The sequence below is a fragment of the Myotis lucifugus genome, unplaced genomic scaffold (genome assembly GCF_000147115.1).
Source record: "Myotis lucifugus unplaced genomic scaffold, Myoluc2.0 scaffold_15, whole genome shotgun sequence".
Classification (NCBI taxonomy): Eukaryota; Metazoa; Chordata; class Mammalia; order Chiroptera; family Vespertilionidae; genus Myotis; species Myotis lucifugus.
Window position 1 is genome coordinate 993,960 of NW_005871063.1, and position 20,995 is coordinate 1,014,954.

The window sequence follows — 20,995 nt, forward strand, 5'->3', positions numbered from 1 at the left end:
ACATGTCTGCAACCCCCAAATTAATTGTTTTCTTATCTAAAAGAGCAATTTTAGGACCTCAGAAAAATCTAGTGGTGATTTACAGTTGAAGTCTCCAGTGAGTATATATGTGCATGGATATTGTTACTCAGACTATAAATGAATAAAAATATTAACTCAAAGGGATCAGTATTCTGGCCCTCACTTGCATTGTTATCCAGCGAATCATTGTGTATCTGCATGTGAATTCTCTGCTAGTCCTCAGCTGTATTTAATCCCTCAAGACTCAATATACAAACATAATGCCAAATAGAGAACTTCCCTTAAATTATTCAAATCTCCCCATAAGTGATTTCCCACTCTTCCTGCAATGGAAAACATTTGATCATAAATTCAATTAAATCAGCCATCATCTTTGTGATGTTTGTCCAGCGAAATCCTTTAGTGACTAAACCAATCAACATACCAGCTGTGTGTGTATGTGTGCACGCTCACGTGTGTGTGTTTATGGTACGATTGTTGTGGAAGAATCGATTTGAAGTAAAGATGAAGAGTAGTTCTCATTTCTGAGGCCAAATTTTGCCCACTTCACTGCAGCCAAGGTTTAAAAGATTAAACTCTTAGCAGGGCTAAAATCATGTATATTGCACTCATTTAAATGCATTGGCTTTTATTTCCCAACTCAGAGCCTAGTTTTAATATATTGAGTTTTTTACCGAAACTAATATACTTTGGAGATGTTAGTAAAAGCTGTCAAACCACATCAACCAACCATTCTTCTCCCCCTCTCTTCTACACCCTCCTCTCTCTAGTTAAAACAAAGAAGAATGACTGTTGACACATTGCTAAGTTTCTCAGGGAAAATGCCCTAATAGGACTATAGTACTGTTTATGGTTTCTTATATGTATGTCAGCTCAAGAGGTAAGATTCATTAGAGGCTTATAAATGTTGTTTTTCATCTTGATCCTAAAGCATTTCAGACAACAGATATAACCAACAGCCTCCCCCCTTTTCTATTATACCTTTACTACTGATCCTACTAATTTGGATATAACTGAACCTTATTTATGTATCTTTACATACTAGTATGTGTAGATTCATGTGACCTGTAGAGGGCAGTATGTTCTGGAGGAAAAAAAAAAGGTTAGAGGACAGCTACTTATCGCCATAAAACATTAGATAAGCAACTGATTTTTTTTTTCCTTTAACAAAATAGGTCAGCTATCTCCAGTAAGAAAGCCTCATGCTTTGACTGTCTGCCCCTCTCTGCCACATTAGGTATCTGCTTGGGTGGCGAATATTTTTATGATTTGGCTGTGCTATCTTGGAGGCTACTTAATATGAGGATCACACAAGGTTCCATGCCTTGACCACCAAATGGAACTAAGCATATCATTTTATCTATAAAGATACATACATATGGGATTTTCCATTTGTCTGCCATTTCTTGTCACCCTGGACTGAAGTTTACCACTCAAGGCAAATTATACCTACAATTCTAATTTTATTTGGTGGTCAAATGAGGCGTTCTTTCCTTTCCTATCTTAGCTACCCACATCCCTTCCTTTTTAGTTCTGATCCCTGAAAGATTTTAATGTCTGTTATTTTTCTCAAGGGAGTGAAAAATATTTCCACAGGGGCATTTTCTGTATATCGTGATTTTAGGCTCCTGTTCTTCCTGGCCAGCACATCTTTGGAGTAACCCCTGACCCAGCTCTCTTCACTGTAGTTAAATTCGCAGTCTCTCAATCCAGTCTCTCCTCTTCATTTAAAGAACCAAACCCTCCAAGTGTCTATACTACACAGTTCTTTTTTAAATTTCCCAGAAGCTGCAACAAATTGTTTAAGGACCATGGAACGGCACTTCCCAGTAGCTTTGTATGTGTTGATGGAAAGGTTCCATATCCGCGCCGTCCAGTACAGGAGCTCCTTGCCACGTGTGGCTATTGAGTAACATGTGTGTCATGCAATTGAGGAACTGAATTTTTTATCATATTTAATTTTAATTAATTTAAATTCAAATAGACACATGTGACTTGTGGCTCCCCAATTGGACAGTGCAGAATAGAGCATGACTTCTGATCACTTTATAACAAATGTTTTACAAAATATATTGTGAGCTGGATTAGATTTTGCAGCTTAAAACCTACTGCCCAGGCTTTCATTCTCTTCTTGTTTTTTTCTTATATAGCTGTAGGCTTAAATCTAAATCTTCTCACTCGGCTCCAGGATTTTCCCCCTCTTAGAACATCTGAGAGATTTTCAGTTTTCAAATTCTTCGATTTTGTTGAATATTGAATGTATCTCTCTTGGGTATTCAGATTGGAGTTTCAAAGCGTGGCATTTCAGCAGCTCTCATTCTGTGGGCCCGGGCCATTTCACCCTCTAAGCTCAGTCACCTCTTCATATCTAGTTTTTTCTAAATATAGAAACAAACTTAGCAAATGTGAAAAACCTGTCAAGCTACATACAATAACATTTTCCTAAATTGGAGTGCATTCTCTCTCTCTCTCTCTCTCTCTCTCTCCATATATATATATATATATATATATATATATATATATATATTTGTTTACACCTGAATACAAATAAAGCCTATTTTTGTTCCATCTCTTCTGAAGCAACATCAGTATTGTTTTGAAAATTTTCTTGTGAGTTCTCAAGCAATTATTTTTTAAATGCTTCCGTATCTTTTTTTTAAATTTATTTCTTTATTGATTTCAGAGAGGAAGGAAGAGGGAGAGAGAGATAGAAACATCAATGATAAGAGAGAATCATTGATTGGCTGCCTCCTGCATGCCCCCCACTGGGGATCGAGCCCGCAACCCAGGCATGTGCCCTTGTCCGGAATCGAACCTGGGACCCTTCGGTCTGCAGGCCGACGCTCTATGCATTGAGCCAAACCAGCTAGGGCTGCTTCCGTATCTTTACCCATGATCTGCAAATGCTTATCTTCAGTTTTCTACATTATGCTGATATTGTTGGTTTTAAGGCATAAGAAGGTTTTTGTATAATGGTTTGTGTCATGCCACTGGCTTCTGCCTTTTGCTACAGACATGCCAGAAAACACTTTTACCTACATGTTCCTAGCAATTACAAGTACTTGGACCCCAAATGATAATAAATGCAGCTTTTTAATGCTATTCATTTATCTTTCTTTTATTTCAGCTATAAAGATAGAATTAGTACTCAAGAAGATAAATAGCTCTAGCAATTATGCCAATTTGGGATCTCCTTAAGCCAAGGAAATACATCAACACCCTTCTGTTATAAGTCATTTTCTATAAAGAGCCAGATGTGGAGTTAAAGGCAGGAATAAAGGAACATGCAACTGAAAGGTTGTGCTTGCTTTCAGTAAAGACAGCCTCAGCCTATTCTATATTCATCATCAAACCACCCTTTGTAGCACCCGTGCCCCCAGATCCACAACCTCCTCCACACAAGGAGAGGAAAGCAGGGATGGTTGGTAGTCACATTGTTCTTTAAGAGACCGACCTCTTGGGAAAGTATAGGCATCCCTGCACCACAGGGCACAACAGAGCAAAACCGAGAGGGATCATGCAGTTCTTGTCAATCCTTTGCTAGTAACGGGCTTTAGGACTGGGATCCCAGGGCAAAGCCAGTTTCTTGCCATTCTGAGACTGGTAGGCTTTCTGTTAATGGACATGTGAGTTATCTGCCGATATAGACTGAAGTCACCATAGTGTAGCAACTATTTCTGTGTTGGGAATGCCATTTGCAAACTCCAGAAGCACTTTAAAAGAGTATTGCATACTAGAGATGCAACCATGCAGGTTCATCTAGGTAATGAAAGGTCAAAGGCCAGGGCTTGGCATGGACCAGTTCTTATCTTTTCTTGAGTTGGAATACACCCTGCCAATTGGTTGTTAAAAATCACACCTTAAATGACACATTCTAATGTAGGAGGAAATAATGTCTTGCGAAGGAAATGTATGATATAGTTTTTTCTAAAAGTTTAAAAATCTCTTCTCATATTGGTAGATACATCACATCATCACATCACATCACGTCACATCACAGAATAAATTCAAGACCTTGAACCGCAAAACTAAAACACAATCAAAAAATTGTTTTCTTCATACTAACTTTAGTGTCAGCCCCAGCCACATATGAAGTTACAGCAATCTTTCTCAAACACGTGTTACAGTTACTCAGTATTCCAGTAGATGTCAGCTTGATGTTCAACAGCTCTGAGGGCCCTGGTTCAGATGTTAATAAGTCACTCCATTTGAGGACCATTGGCACAGCAGGGTTGGGACTGGGAAAGGAGGAGTGAGGATGGCTGAGTGGAAGACATGCTTTCTCACTGTTGTCTTGATAAATCTGACTTGAGGTCAGCACCCTAATGTCTGCGAGGCAGGAGGAAACCCAGACATGTAAGACAGGCCAGGGAAACAGGAACCAATCATGGGGAGCCATAAAATGAGGAAGACACTGGACGTTTAGAAAGAGGACCGACATAGTTGGAATAAAGGGGATACTGACAAAGAAGGGAGTATACCTTAGTGTGCAACACAGCAAAACACATTGACAACATCTTCTTAAAATTAAGAGGCAGGTCCTGAGGTATATCTATCAAGAAAATGTTTTTATCTTAAGGTATATAAAATTGTATTTAAAGTGTTTTTACTTATGGTGCTTTATCATTGTTTTATTTTAATGAGCATTTAAAAATAATGAGAACTTGTGCTAGCTGGTTTGTCTCAGTGGATAGAGCATCAGCCTGCAGACTGAAGGGTCCCAGGTTTGATTCCAGTCAAGGTCAGCTACCTCAGTTGCAGGCTCCTCCCCAGCCCGGGCCCTGGTCAGGGCTCATGCAGGAGGCAACCAGCTGATGTGTTTCTCTCACATCGATGTTTCTCTCAGTCTTTCCCTCTCTCTTCCACTTTCTCTAAATATCAATGGAAAAATATCCCTGGGTGAAGATAAAACACAAACAAAACAAATAAACAAATAATGAGACCCTTTTTTGTATAAATTTACTCACGACCTCAATCCTTCTATTTTTTCTATTAGTTGTACATCTCACAATAAGATGTTTTCTGCCAAAGGATTTTAGGGATATACTCTGATTTGGGAAAGAATATTGATCTCTTTTTATGACTTTTTAAATAAATATATTATTTTATATCAGTTTCAAGTGTACAGCATAGTGGTTAGACAATCATATACTTTACAAAGCATTTCCCCTGATAGTTTCGGTACCACCTTGCACCATAAATAATTACCACAATATTATTGACTATATTCCCTATGCCGTGCTTTACATCCTTTTGACTGTTCTGTAACTACCCATTTGTACTTCTTAACCCCTTCACCCAGGCCCCCAACCCTCCTTTTAAAATACTTGCCTTACTGCATTCAGTTTGATTTTGTACATGTACACAAGTGGTGGAGAAGTGGCATAGTGTTCATTATTAACACCAGCAGCTGCATTTGTCCTGGTACAGGGGGATGTGCCTGCAGCATGCCAAATGCTTTGTCTGCATCACCTAATTTAATCCTGAAAATAACTCTCAAATAGTTCTCCATAGTTTTCAGATAGGAACAGTTAAGCTTATTTTAGAAAGTTGATTTCCCTGTCTTCAATTATATTGTAGCCTCAAGAGCAAATCTATAAATATGTCCTTCATTTGCTATGTTATACCTAGCAGGGCTGGGACTAGGGCAAGGCAGGTAAGGCATTCACTTTGGGTTCAGAATTTAAGGTGGTGGCCCTCCCCCCTCCCCCCCCAAAAAATAAAATAAAATAAAAAAACACAGTAAACCAGATAAGTAACATTTTAATGCAATATTTTAAAAATATCAATAGATAGTTTCAGTATTTTCTTTGCTCTCCATGAAACAGTGATTCCTTAGCATCCATTCCCCCAAATCCACAACCTCCTCCTTAAACACCAATGCTGGTGAGGTAATAGAAAATAGTTTACTGCTGAGGGCACTGTAAACTGGTAAATCACATGGAAAACATGGAAACATGTTAAAAGCTGTAAAGATATTCATTCGTGGTACATTCAAGAAATTTAATTTAATATCATCTAAATGTTCTGGGTGCTGGGGAGTGCACAGATGAGGTCCGTGTCCTCATGGAGCTTACCTAGAGTATCAAGGACAATAAGTAATAAAAAAAAGTAACCTCAAAGAGTGATAATACATGAAGACAATAAAAGAGGGCAATCTGAGAAAAGGGAATAGTATCAGCAGGCCGTAAGCCATACGAGGCTGGGATTTTGACTATTTTGTTTATTTCTCTATCCTTTGCACCTAGAACAGAGCCCAGGATCAAGAAGCATTAAAAGATTATTTTGACTTTTCTTCTCAGGGCATGAGACCCTTGTAGAGGTTGTCCAACCATTCAGCAGACTTATTTCTTGTTCTACACATAAGCACACAGGCCAGTTCTTCTTTCCATCAGAATGAACTCATAGAGTTTCTAATACCAGCTGCAGTGTTATAAGAAAAGGAAGCTGAAATCAGTCCCCAGCAAATCGATTCCTCAGTTGCCTTGAACTAAACTTCAACTCATAAGCTCTGACCTCACTGCATTTTCTTTCAGATTGGTTTAAATGAGAAGGTGAACTGTTTTTGGTGATTTCCTCCAATCCTAACCATTTCATATCTTTACAATACAATCCTTTTTTTTTTAAGTAGTAGGGAAACATTATTTCTTCTATATCATCATTGGATGCTAAATTCTACCTTTTTACTTAAAAAAAAACACACAACTCTTTCCTTTTTACATTTTTCTTATCTTGGATCATTGTCCAGTATCTAAGGAAATAAACATGCGAAGAAAGAGTTCTGTGGAATGTTAACTGCACTGGTATTTTTCTTCCTCTTATCATGCCCCAAGATTCCCCCAAGTTGATATAAATTCACCATGCCTTCTTTAAAAAGCGCAACAGCAAGGCATTCTTCCTGTAGGAGTCGGGCTGTAAAAGGTGATTTCCTTTCACTTCCTTTGGTTTAAGCCTGTAAACAGCATTAAGTGAAAAATCTGATATATTTGTTAGGCTATTTATTGCATTACCAAGTTATATTTTCAGTTCTCAGTGAAAGGTTTATTGAGAACATAAACTTTGAAGAGGTTTTGTTCAGGATTAAAGATATTTTCCTCCCCTTCTCTTTGGGCAAAATAATATCATGGCAAAATGATGACTTCCAGGAGCTATTTTTAGCACTATTGATAGTTGAGGGACACATTGGGCCATTCCAGGGAAGCAGATACCAGCCTCCCAGACCAGCCTGTGGTGGTGAGATTTGTAACTTCTGTAGGGTTTTAGAGGAATGAAAGGCTGTGAAGTTACCCTTTCCATTAACTCAATTTACCATAATACATATACAACAATAAGTTAAGCTGTCTTTCAGAAGCATTTTATAGTGAAATGTTTTTCACACTGCCCATGCTATTGGAACTAAATATTTATAACCAATCCATCTGAATGTAAGACATAAGCCATGGCTAAAGTGTAAAGATTTTCCTTTTATAAATGAAGATTTGAATTTAAACTCCTGATGCATCATTTATCATCAAAAATGAGTCATGTATTTCACATGAAATAGTGCTGCAATCAACTACTGTGAGTTCAGGAAAATTGGTTAATCTTTATTCTCTAACTATCATAAATATCAATACCACCACCTGGGTAGGACATTCACTACCAATTTACTTTGCTTCACTCTTGATGTCCTAAAAATGTTTTGAACGCTTGTGAAATAGGTGAAATAATAAGATGCCTATAATCGATTTAAACAAGTTATGGAAAGAAAAGGTCAATCTTCACAGCAGTCCTGTGAAGTGGGAGAGGGTATTAATTTTATCCTGATCTGTATCCAGAGTTGGAAAGGTTACGAGTCGCCTGATGTCCTTCAGGTAACAATGGAATTCCATGTGGGGCAAGATCGTGAGATTATGATTGGATATAACTGTAAGCAGAATAACCGGGGAGTTGGAAATCAATTCTGTTGATTTAACATCCCTTTGGTTTTGAGGACATTCTACACTGACTGTGAATTTAGAATTCTCCTTTAACTACTCTGTAAGTTTTAGCCTTCTGTTTCGAAGGGTTAGTTATTATTAATGTATTTTTATTTCCTTTAATGAAATAAAATATATCCTTTTCTATCATGTCCTTCAGTCAGAGGATTGAAAAGTAACCTCTTGTGCTTCTTCTGCTGTTAACCACATTATTAAAGTAAAACACTGAATAGATATTATAGAAACATATAATAACTACTCTGCTAAATCTAGGAATATTTTTTAAAACATAACTGAGGTACAAGTATAATTCCTGACAGGTTTGTACTATTCTATCTGAGAAAAAATTGTTAATGTTTGGCAAGCTCTAACAAATTTTAGAGTAATTTTTTAAAAATTATGTTATTTAAGCATGTAGAATTATAGGTTTTTTGATTTTCAGAGAGAGGAAGGGTGAAGGGGAGAGAGAGAGAAACAATGATGTGAGAGCAAAATGTTGATTGGCACGCCCGCTTTAGTAACCTTCTGGTGCATAGGTCAATGCCCAACCAGTTGAGCCACACTGACCAAGGCTGAGTTATAGTGTTTTGTAATATCTATGAAACTTTACATAAAACATAAAACTTTACAATTTACAAAAGTCACTACTACTAGGCACTGGGGAAGAACTGGAGAGGACATTAAAGTGGAATCACTGGAAAAAAACAATACATTGAAGTAGTTAACCGATTCTTTCCCATAAGCAGGGTGAGTGAAAGTTTGATCTACTTCTATGGTTATTAATTAAAAATAAGTTTAAACATGTACACAAAGGCTTTTGTTGAAAAGAACATAACATGAAGTTCACCTATATTACCTTTTCAATATTTTATTAGAATATCTATATCAGTGGATTTATGAAGTATAAATATGAAAATCTATAGCTTCATATTAATACATAGGAAAGGCTAGTATAATTGTTTAAGCAGGATTTTTTGTTGTTTTTTTAAAAATATATATTTTATTGATTTTTTACAGAGAAGAAGGGAGAGGGATAGAGAGTTAGAAACATCGATGAGAGAGATCGATCAGTTGCCTCCTGCATGCCTCCCAGTGGAGATGTGCCCGCAACCAAGATACATGACCTTGACTGGAATTAAACCCAGGACCCTTCAGTCCCCAGTCCAACGCTCTATCCACTGAGCCAAACCGGTTCGGCAAAGCAGGTTTTTTTTAAAGACGAGATCACTCTTTTTTTTATTTCAGAGTGAACTTACATATTCAATGACACCTCTTTTTCCAGGGAGGGTAGAACATAGTAATAAAATCAAAGCTTGAAAATTTGGGGTATATATCTAGCTGTGCTCTGAAATCCAAAGCAAGAATTTAATGTTTTCCTTTCACTGGCCCACTTCTTGGCAGTTTATAATACCCTTAAGAGTGTCAGTGCTAGTGTTTTCAAAACCTTGATTCATTCACAATCTGCTGAGGGCACTTTAGCACTTTCAGTATTTTTCCACCAGGTCGAGTTTACTGCAAGGGCGACTATGTATTAGTAAGGGTTAGATCTGAAGGAGAGACCTAACCTAGCAGGGTGGATTAGTGTGACTGGCTTTTGGGAGTTTTCATCTTGTCCATGTTACTAGTAAGCATATACTCCACCTGCTGTCATTATTTAATTTAGGGCAGTTGGGATGTTAACAAGAATATAGAAAGAATGTTCTCCACAGAAGTAGAGTTCAAAATTAAAGAGAGAAATATTGAAAAATGTAAAATGTTGTTATGGAAAACTTTGAAATAACCCAATTTTTTGTTTTGTTTTTGTTTTATTTTTGATGACAGTATTACAGATGTTCCCCATATTCTCCCCCATGGTCCCCCTCCACCCAGCCCTTGCCCCACCCAGGCCTTCACCACATTATTATCTGTGCCTATGGGCTGTGCATATATGCATATATGCTCTTTGTTTAATCTCTTCCCATTCTTCCCAACCCCCATCCCCTCTCTTCTAAGATCTGTCAGTCTGTTCCATGTATTCATGCCTATGGACCTATTTTGTTCATCAGTTTATTTTGTTAGAGTCCACATGTAAGTGAGATAATGTGATATTTGTCTTTTTCTGACTGGCTTATTTCACTTAGCATAATAATCTCCGGGTCCATCCATGCTCTCGAAAAGGATAAGAGATCCTTCTTTTTTATAGCTGCATAGTATTCCATTGTGCAAATGTACCACAGCATTTTTATCCACTCATGTACAGATGAGGAGCAATTGGGCTGTTTCCAGATCTTAGCTGTTGTAAATAACACTGTTATGAACATAGGGGTACATGTATTCTTTCTGGTTGGTGTTTCGAGATTCTTAGGATATATTCCCAGAAGTGAAATCACTGGGTCAAATGGCAGTTCCATTTTTAATCTTATGAGAAAATTCATAGTGTTTTCCACAGTGGCTACACCAGTCTGCATTCCCACCAGCAGTGCGCTAGGGTTCTTTTTTTCCCACATCCTCGCCATCACTTATTTGCTGATTTATTGATGGCAGGTGTGAGGTGATACCTCATTGTCGTTTTAATTTGCATCTCTCTGATTATTAGTGACATGTCTATTGGCCATTTGTATATCCTCTTTGGAGAAGTATCTATTCAGGTCCTTTGCCCATTTTTTAATTGGATTGTTTGTCTTCTTGGTGTTGAGTTTATAAGTTCTTAATATATTTGGAAATTAACCCCTTATCAGATGTATCATTGGCAAATATATTCTCCCATGCAGTGGGTTCCCTTTTCATTTTGTTGACGGTTTCTTTTGCTGTGCAGAAGCTTTTTATTTTGGTATACTCCCATTGGTTTATTTTTTCCTTTGTTTCTCTTGTCCTAAGAGATGTATTGGTGAAAATACTGCTATGTGAGATATCTGAGATTTTCCTGCCTATGTTTTTTTCTAGGATTTTTATGGTTTCATGACTTATATTTAAATATTTTAGCCATTTTGAGTTTATTCTTGTGTATGGTGTCAGTTGGGGGTCTAGTTGCATTTTTTTTGCATGTACCTGTCCAATTTTTCCAATACCCTTTATTGAAGAGAGTGTCTTTACTCCATTATATGCTCTTGCCTCCTTTGTTAAATATTGATTGACCATAATGGCATGGACTGTCTGTTCTATTCCAATGATCAATATGCCTGTTCTTGTGCCAGTCCCAGGCTGTTTTGATTACAGTGGCTTTAGAGTACAATTTGATATCCGATACTGTGATTCCTCCAACTTTGTTCTTTTTTCTCAAGATTGATGAGGCTATTCGAGGTCTTTTTGGTTACATATAAAATTTTGGAGCACTTGTTCTAGATCTGTGAAATTGCATCGGACTCTAAAATTTAAGAGTCAGAATCTGGATACTCCCCATTTTGTAAGTATTACCCTTTATGTATCTGGATCAAGTAAAATAATGCATATGAAAGCACTCTGTAAACTGTAGAGGTCCCTGCAAATAGCATTACCATTATATAGCATTTGACAGTCAAGTGACAGACTGACCATTATGGGAATGAGTGTCTGCCAGGGAGAGTGTATCGTTAAACAGTTTCGCTACAATAAATAAATGAGAATTGGACAATTTTCTATGCACAACAAAACACAATCTATTTATGGAAACTAATAAAATATTATCTGTTTACCTTGAGGGAAGGAATCTCATTAATTTTGTTTTTTACAACAGTGCATTGACAAAGAAAGTCTCAGCATTAAACAACTCTATGTCTCTTCATTATTAATGTAGCTAAGAGTCTTGCTTCTCCGGTGAACAGAGAATTTCACTTCACAGACCTAAGTCTTTCCTTATATTGGTCTTTATTTTCCCCATGAGTTTATTCCAATGTCAGGGAATCCCTTCATGTTCTGTTTGACCAATTACTGACCCCTCTTTGCAAAATGAATAGATTTGAGCCTATTTTCTAAAAATAAGCCACTTTTTGAGAAATCAGAGCAGTTTTATGACCACAGTCCTCCCTCTACATCAAAAGCTTTGATAAGAAAGTGATTAAATGACCATTTTGCTTTTGATGTACAGATAAGAAAGAGTGAGGCATCTGACAGGTCTGTCCAGTACAGTCAAGGCAAGAGTCAGACTTGTCTTTATGGGTGGGTGGGCTTCTTCACAAATCACTTTCAAGAGATCAGTTGTTGTATGATCCAGTGGCCAGTGCCATGTTGGCAACTTTGCTACAGAGACAATACGTCCACTGTCCAATGAAAGGATCGTGGCCCCTGGCTTTGCTCTGCAAAGAGTGTGACAGTAAGTAAAGGGGGAAGAGAGAGACCCTCCACGTCACTCTTCCTGGGCCACTGTATTACCAACTCAGAGAGACACAGCACACGCTCATGCTTCAGACACAGACCCACAGGGTGTGTAGTGCTGTCCCACTATAGAATGCAAGTGAGGAATATTCTAGAAGTTTTTTGTTCCCCTTTATTTCCTCTTAAGCTTTTACATAGAACTCAGTATCTCTATTGAATGCTTTCATAAGTAAATTGAACCTACTACACCTCTGCCCTCGTTGTCCAGCTTTCATGAGCTAAAATATTAATAAATCCCAAGATTTGTATAGAAGATTTTTATAGAGATATTTACAAGTCAACTCCTGGGAACAAAATGTAACTTAGTTGTTCTACAAGCAGACACTTTATCGAAAGAGTCTTTTGGAACAGTGTAAAAAAACCAACAAAACAAAACACAAAAAGCAAAAAACATGCAGTTAAAAAGAGAAGGACTAATTCAAAAAAAAAGAAAATGACATCCTCTGGGGGAATGTATGCTTTGAAGATGTTCCTTAAGGACCAGAACTTGACGTTAAGATGTCTGTGCTCAAAAATGATTATGTACTTTTAAAATGTATGTTTCTCAGGTAAGGCAAAACCTCTGCAGGTATAACAATGGATATACTCAGTCCTTGAGCAAACAGTCAACAAATGCCATGTCCCAATCATGTCCCAGGAACCGTCCCTCATAGGAAGTAGCCCTTTTCCCCTTGCTTTAGCCCAGGTCTCCCTCTTTTGTGCACATTTAAAACTTGAACCAGAAACCATCAAAACTGAACATGTAAATTTGTCAAAGACTTAAAAAGAACTTATAAGAACAAAAATGAATAGTGAAAACAGTATATTAGATGCAACTGATTAGAGATTAGTGGAACTGGGAGATAGCTCTGAAATAATTGCTTAGAATGGAGGACAGAGGGACCACCAGATGGAAAATATGAAAGAATGAGTAAAGACAAGGAAAATTTAATAAGATGGCATTACATTGGTGTTATAAAATGAGAAAAGAGCAAGAATTGGGGAAAGGCAATATTCTAAAAGTAACAGCTGGGATTTTTTTCCAGAATTGATTAAAGACATGAAGCCTCAACTTCAGGAAACACTGAATACCAACCAGGTTAAATCCAAAGAACACCTTACATAGCATAGCAGAACTCTAAGGAGGAAAAGAAGAGCTATCAGACAGAGACAACAGAAGCCCATGAAATAGTATCTTCAGAGTTAAGAGAAAATGCTTTGAACCTAGAATTAACCCCCAGCAAACGATTATGCTATATGAAAACAAAATAGAGAATTTGCCACCAAGTTCTTTCATCATGGAAAGAACTTTTAAAGTTTGTATTTCAGATACCAAAAATAAAAATCTTAGAAAACTATCTGAAACATAGGAGCTACACTGATTAAATAAATTATAAATGCATAAATCTGAACAATAATAACAGTAACCGTTTCATCTGTGACATTAAAAGCATAGAAAATAGAAATGAAATATTAGACAATAACAACATGAGAGATGGAACTAGGGTCATCAGAATTAACGTGTTCCAGTATTCTTGTATTGTTTGGCAAGATGGTAAAGATAAAGTTTAATTATAAGAAGTTAATGTTAAATATTAAAAAGTTAGGGAGCCATTCACTTAGGGAACTGAGGATGAAGGTATAAAGTGTGGAAGTTTCTTCTGATATCCTTGATGGTTAAAAAAACCAAAACACTAAACCAAACTTACCCCAAAAAGGGGTGCTAACCACATATTGGGTGATTCTGTGGTGTTCTTGCTGAAATATTTATTAAGTTTCTGATGGGCGGTAGGGATTATTACCAGGAACCCAGTATAACCTTTATACAGACAAATGAAACTATAGAAATTCATTATTATTTCACCAAGAAGCTCCATAAGAGGGGCTGACTAGGACACAAGAGGACTGAATTAAAGTCAGGAAAGTGTTTTACAAGCGTTCTGACCTAGATGGGCTACACATGGGGGAACATCTTTCCTACCGCCTCATTACTGAAAGAGCTGCTGCTGTTTGCTAGGGGGTTCATTTCACTTCCCATTACTCCCAACCTCATATTCGAAGTACTGAGAATTTCAAGTGTAGTATATTGAAGTAGACTTCAGTTTCTTTACAACATTCTTGACTTACTTCTGAATTTTCTATCAAACTATCTCAGTTATTTCATAATCCTATAAAGTGTTTCTTAATAAATCAGTTTGGCTCAAAATGGACGGACCAACCCTGTCATACATAAGACAGTCCAACCAGTACGACCTTTAACAAACTTATAAAGGAACTTAAACTGTGTGGCATTACTACAATAGTAAGACTATGAAGCAACTTACAACACTGATCTTGAGGAGAAAGAAGGTGCCAGGTTCTGGATTGGCCATTTGATGATGCACTGCCTCCGACCAGACTATTGATGACTGGTTATGCCTTGGAAAGGTGAAGATTCTTGAAGAATCTGATTGTTGTGTTATAAGTCTTGGGAGAGCTCTAATGCTTGTTGCCCTAGCATTAATTGAAGGTGGAATGAAATATGAACATGTGGTCCAGTTCATAAAACAAAAGTAGAGTGGAGCTTTCAAAAAAAAAAAAGCAACTTTAGAAGTATTGTCCTGAAATCCAGCTGCACTTCATAGATACCAGTAGTCATGGAAATTACCATTGCAGTCAATAAAACTGGGCTGCTGGATTCAATTGCCTTGGAAATGGAACTTCAGACAGGACCCAGTTTATCATAACTATGAGCCAAAATGTAGGCTTGGTGAAGGATAAGTCAATGAAGCTATCCTGGGAGCATTGATAAGCAGTTTTATCAGGCCTCCGCTTGGCGGAATTTCAGCCCCTGTGTTTGGATTATGATCAGCCTAGTTGGAAATTTAGCAAAAGATTCTCACTGTTCAGCATTTAAAACATGCTTATCACTTTTATCAATTGACCTTTCCTGAAGTCATGCAGTATTATGTCTCCTTCAAATCTATTTCCATGCCAGAATCTTAGCAAAAGGTAAGAAATTTAGAGAGACTGGGTGCTGAAATACCAAGCACAATACTTACATGTTTTTAATATCATACAGAATTAAAATTCTAGGAACGAGGAAAACCAGTGTAGATTGCCTGTGGTTTATCCCTTCATTTCAAACATTGACAGTAGGGCTTCTATGGCTATTTGCCTGCTACTTTATGTTTATAGCTCCCATATTTAAAACGGGAGACATCAGGTTTGTGTAACCGCTGATTTTGTTGGCTTTTGACCAAGTTTATGATGATTTTTTAAAGTCTTTCTATAAATCTCATTTTGCGCAGCTATGATAACCTCCATTTTGAAAAATCACAAACCTCTGGTGAAAAAGTTCATGTAAAATCCACATCGTACAGAAGCACATATCTTTACAGTCTCCAGACGAAACGTCTGAGAACTAATTTAATGTTTGCACTTTGGGGTGCAACTTAGAAGAGAGGGCCTGGAAAAATGAGTGGGAGTGAGCTATTAAAGGATTTTTAGCAAAATATTTTGCTTGTCTTGTGCAGAAGGTATGGAATATGCCCTATGAAACAGAAGTTAGTTTCTGCTAATGAACTGAACATACATCTAATATTTTATATTTCTGTTGAACTCTGTGACTTTTCATTTGTATACTTAACAATTTGTATTATTATGTAATTGATAAAATGGTGCTGTGCATCAATATTAACTCAGTCATATATTTGTATTGTCTGGATGTATGATTATAATTCTCTGGGAAAAATACGTTGTCAGTGTCCATCAGCTTGTAAAACTCATTGTGAGAGCTTAAACATCTAAATAAATATTGAAATGCAAAAAAAATTGAAAGTAATTACTAAACATAAAAATAGAATGTATAGTTCTAAAACAGAAGATGGAAATGTTGAATAAAATTAAATCCAAAAAAAAGACAGAAAAAGAAAAGATAAAGTAGGTGGAAATAGAATGCAATAGAATGGTAGCAGTAATTTAAATATATCAGTGATCACAAAATGTAAATAGACTAAATTTTCTTCTTAGAAAATGGGGATTATTTAATTGAATAAGTATTAAACCCAGCTATGTAGTATTTATGAAAGATAAACCTTAAAATTATGGCTATGAAAAATTAAGAGTGTTGCCAAAGGTATGTCAGGCAAATATTGAATTTAAAAAAACCTAAAAATATTAAATTAATATTAGAAAAAGAATGAACTTTAGCCCAGAAAGTTTTATTAAAGATAAAAACGGTCACTACAGAAGGATTGATTACTTAAATTTACCAGGAAGAGATAATAGTGCTAGATTATTATGTACATAATTACTCGACTTTAAAGAATATATAAAACAAAAATTGATGGAATTGCAAGAAATTTTTTAAAAACCTGCCATCACAATGGGAAAATGCAAACAATAGCCACAATCATTATGGCATTCTGATGAGGTACACCTTTGGCTTGGGGTATAACTTTCAAATACTGAAGATATCTTACAAGTCTCATGTCTCAAACACCTTGCATGGGCTCAAAGGTTCTGGTGATCACAAAGACTCTGATGTTGAAAACGCATGTGGAGAGTTGGAATAAAAGTGGTTTTTGAAATGCAAGTGAGGAAATAGCAAACTTTCTAAATTAAAATTTTATATGTATAATCTATAATTTGTGTATAAACTGAATGTCACAAATAAGCATTGGTTTGTTTCATCAACATTATTAAAGTTTGCTCAATTTGGGAGATGAGAAATGAAATTGTCTTATATTGGTGATTTTATTATAGTTAGGTACATATGCATAAAATTTAAGAGTGACCAGCAATCTGTTGCAAAAAACAAAAATTTAAGAGTGACCAGCAATCTGTTGCAAAAAACAAAAATACAACTACAAATATAAATCTTCGAAATAGTGAAACCATGCTTCATCACTCTTGTAACAGAGTCAGGACTAAAACTCAGATCTGGTCTCAATCTGGCACTGTCTTATTTTATCAAAGTTATATAGAATGGACACCAGTATATATATATATATATATATATATATATATATATATATATATCCCAATGCACAAAATTCATACAAGAGTAGGCCTTCCTTCCCCCAGCTGCCGGCACTGGCTTCCCTCTGGCACCCACAACCCGGGCTTCCCTCTGGCCGCCAGCAGCCCTGGCTTCATCTGGAAGGTCGTCCGGAAGGACATCCGGTCTAATTAGCATATTATGCTTTATTATTATAGACTAGAGTCTCAGTGCACAAGAATTTGTGCACTCGGGGGGGTCCCTTAGCCCGGCCTGTGCCCTCTTGCAGTCCGGGACCCCTCGGGGGATGTCCACCTGCTGGCTTAGGCCCGCTCCCTGGGGGAATGGGCCTGAGCTGGCAGTCAGATATCCCTCTGACAGCCCGGGAACCCTCGGGGGATGTCCACTTGCCAGGGGGGAGCAGGCCTAAGCTGCATTCAGACATCCTTAGCACTGCTGAGGAGGCAGCCGTCAGCCTGGCTTGTGGCTGAGCAGAGCTGCCCCTGTGGGAGCGCATTGAGTGTCTGCCCCCTGGTGGTCAGTGTGTGTCATTGTGACCAGTCATTCACAGTTGTTCTGCTGTTAGGGTTAATTTGCATATTACCCTTTTATTATATAGGATAAACTACATGCAATGTAAGTGCAACTTTTAACATAAAGTACCTATCTTAAACTTTGCATTTGATATTTTAAAAATAGTGAAAAGTGTCTTAGGAAGAGGAAGGATTAGTTTTGATGGCCCTGGCCCCTCTTAAAGGAAAGTGGGGGAGAAAGAAATCTGAGAATCCGACAATGCCTCCTTCTCCTGTGGACACATTTCCCTTTGCCAGGCAGACATATTTAAAACCAATCCACTGATCAGTATTTTAAAAACAGCCATTGCAGCTGCCAAACACTGAACCATCTATGAGAGCTCCATGTGTGAAGCTTTAGAGAGAAGGTCTTTGCTTTTTCCCCTTTTTCTTCTTCTACCCAGGTTTGTTGCTTCCTTTCCTCTTCTGCCCCCACAACAATTTAAAATCGATATTAAAAAGCTGCTTGAGGAGGGAATGGGGAGAGTTGTTGGTCTTTGAGGAAAGTTGTTTAAGGCTAATTGTGTGTTTACTAGTCTCAGGGCTTTTGAACAAATACCCACAGGCAGATGCCACTTTCTGCACAGTCTTCTGGCTGCCTCCGAGTCTGTACTTATTGAACCTTGTTGCAGAATCACAGAAATCGAGGGTAAAAGCCTCTAATTTGGAGACAATCCAAGAGCATGGCAAATACAAACCACTTTCTTTCTTTAACTTTTTAAATTTTTCAATTATAGTTGACATTCAATATCAAATTAGTTTTAGGTGTATGGCAAAGTAGTTAGACATTTACTAGTATATAACCTAGGAAATGATCCCCCGATAAATCTAGTACCCACTGGCACCATACATAGTTATTTCAAAATTATTGGCTATATTCTCTGTGCTGTACTCTACATCCTCCTAACCATTTTAGAGTTATAATTCTGGAGAGATTTGAATTCACTCAGCCTTCTAATTGAGCAACCCACTACCTTCTCAGACTCCCACTTAGCTTCCTGTTACTAGATTGGAACAGAATGATCTTATTGGACTGTCATAAATGAGAGAGTGCAAAAGGGCTTGACACATGTTCAACTATCTATAAATGGTAGCCATTATTGGGAATACTTTTGTTATTACTATGTTAATTATCCAGGTTTGTTTGTAGGGAGCAGTGAAACAGAGATTCCATGAAAAGCAAGGCTGGGCTGGGTTGGGCTGTGTGGTCTGCTGCCCGTTTGAAAGCTGTACCACATGGAAGACTTTACTTCTCTGCTTTTTTTTGTAATCTTGGGACACATTTTCTATCTACTGTTGTTTTAAAGGTCATCTTGAATTGATTCAGCCCCATATGGTTTAAGCATATCCCCTTTGTTAACCTGCATGTTAATATTTTGGTTGTTGACATTTGACTGTACTTATTCCAAAAATTTTATATTCGATGTAAGAAAATGTGAATTCTTAGAGGAAAAAGTAACATTCGTAACTAGAGAATTTAATAGCAGTTTTATTTTAATTTTCCTGGTTATTTTGTATTAATTTTCCTATAAATGTATCCAGATGTGTATGCAGTACATAGATCCTACGAACAAATTCTGGCAACTATTTGATAAATTATTGTCTGAAATTTTCTACCTCTGGACCTAGTTCTAGCCTGCCAGTATCAACCTTTTGCTTATAGTAGGAATATTTTAAATTAATGAGACTAAGATTACAAGAGTAAAAGCCAGTTAGTTTAGCGTAACAGATCTCTAAGAACCAACATGTATTCGGCTTCTGTTTATTTTCAGCAGGTAATTTTAACTTGTTTTCTTGGCCAGGGATAAATAAGTCCAGAAAATTTGGGTGAGCCTTATGTCTTACTGAGTGACTCTTCATGTTTGGTCTGATTTCTCTCTTTTGTGCTTATGTTTTCAGGCTCAGCTATGTGAATTACGCAGAGGATCTGGCCTCCAAACTCCTACAATGTTCCCCAAAGAACAGACTATCAGCACAGGCTGCCTTGAGCCACGAGTATTTTAGTGACCTGCCCCCACGGCTATGGGAACTGACCGATAGTGAGTAGGACAAATCCACAACATCCAATCAAAGCAGGGACATCATTTTATCATCTACGTGTAACATACATGTAGAGAGATCGATGTTTACATGTGCATGTGTAAGATTATGTGCTTGCATATATATTATGTGTGTGTCTATATACATATATGTACATTTGTGTGTGTGTGTGTGTGTGTGTGTGTGGAGAGAGAGAGAGAGAGAGAGAGAGAGAGAGAGAGAGAGAGAGAACACAGAGGGGAAGGGGGGTTGTGTGTATATATTTAGTGGAATCCTGCCATTCAAACGCCAGCTTACCAGACACAGGAAGAAAATGGATTCCTTTTTTGCTATCTCTGCTCTGCAGTTTGCAGCCGCATGTCTTTGTGTTTGATTATGTGTGTGTCCAAAAAAATGATCTGAGCAGTCATAAAGGAAAGGGAAAATATGATTTACATATTTATGCATACAGTACTTTTTAACTGGCTGCAGTACAGAGGAGGAATGATTCATTTCTGTTTGATTCTCAGAGACCATCTTGGTTGTAACAATAACCTTAAAAAGGGCTGCTCTGCAGTGAGCGGACGAGTAGGGTTGGCAGTTGGCTAATGCACTGAATTGACATGTAAGAACTGAAGACATAATTCATTTTAACTACAAATGCTCTTGGTATTAATACAGACAGATCTTCTCTAGATCTCTTCAAACAAAACACATTCCTGGGTGGGTTTTTGTTTTGTTTTTATAAAAGTGTTCATATTTACACAGCCTCTTTCAATTACATTTTTAAATATTTGGGGGAGGATTTATGGCTGGGAGGATCTCATCTTTCTTCCAAAGTGTGAAACAGAATTCTTGTGAAATTTCGCAAAACACTCAAGAACATTTTTGTTTAATGGTGATACGTTCTTTCCACATGCCAACTAGAGATATTTTTTCTCATTCTGATTGCCTGAAAATTAATATGCTGCATATATGCATAGATATTGATGATGTGCTTATTAATCCTTGAATATACATCAATTACCATGAACATACCTAGTTATTTCTTTAATATTTTGGACTTAAGACGTTTCCCCCGTTGTATTAAATTATCCTTGGCAACAATAACCCTTTTGTTTTGGAACTAAGTCATA

The 20,995-nt window shown here is 37.2% G+C and overlaps 1 protein-coding gene across 1 annotated transcript in view; it reads left to right on the forward strand.

The window, feature by feature from the left end:
• Positions 1 to 20,995, forward strand: part of CDK14 (cyclin dependent kinase 14) — a 513,373-nt gene that overhangs the window by 409,569 nt on the left and 82,809 nt on the right. Inside the window, exon 13 of the mRNA XM_006084938.3 lies at positions 19,740 to 19,879. Within this exon, the coding sequence (XP_006085000.1) occupies positions 19,740 to 19,879 (140 nt within the window). The remainder of the gene's footprint in view (positions 1 to 19,739; positions 19,880 to 20,995) is intronic.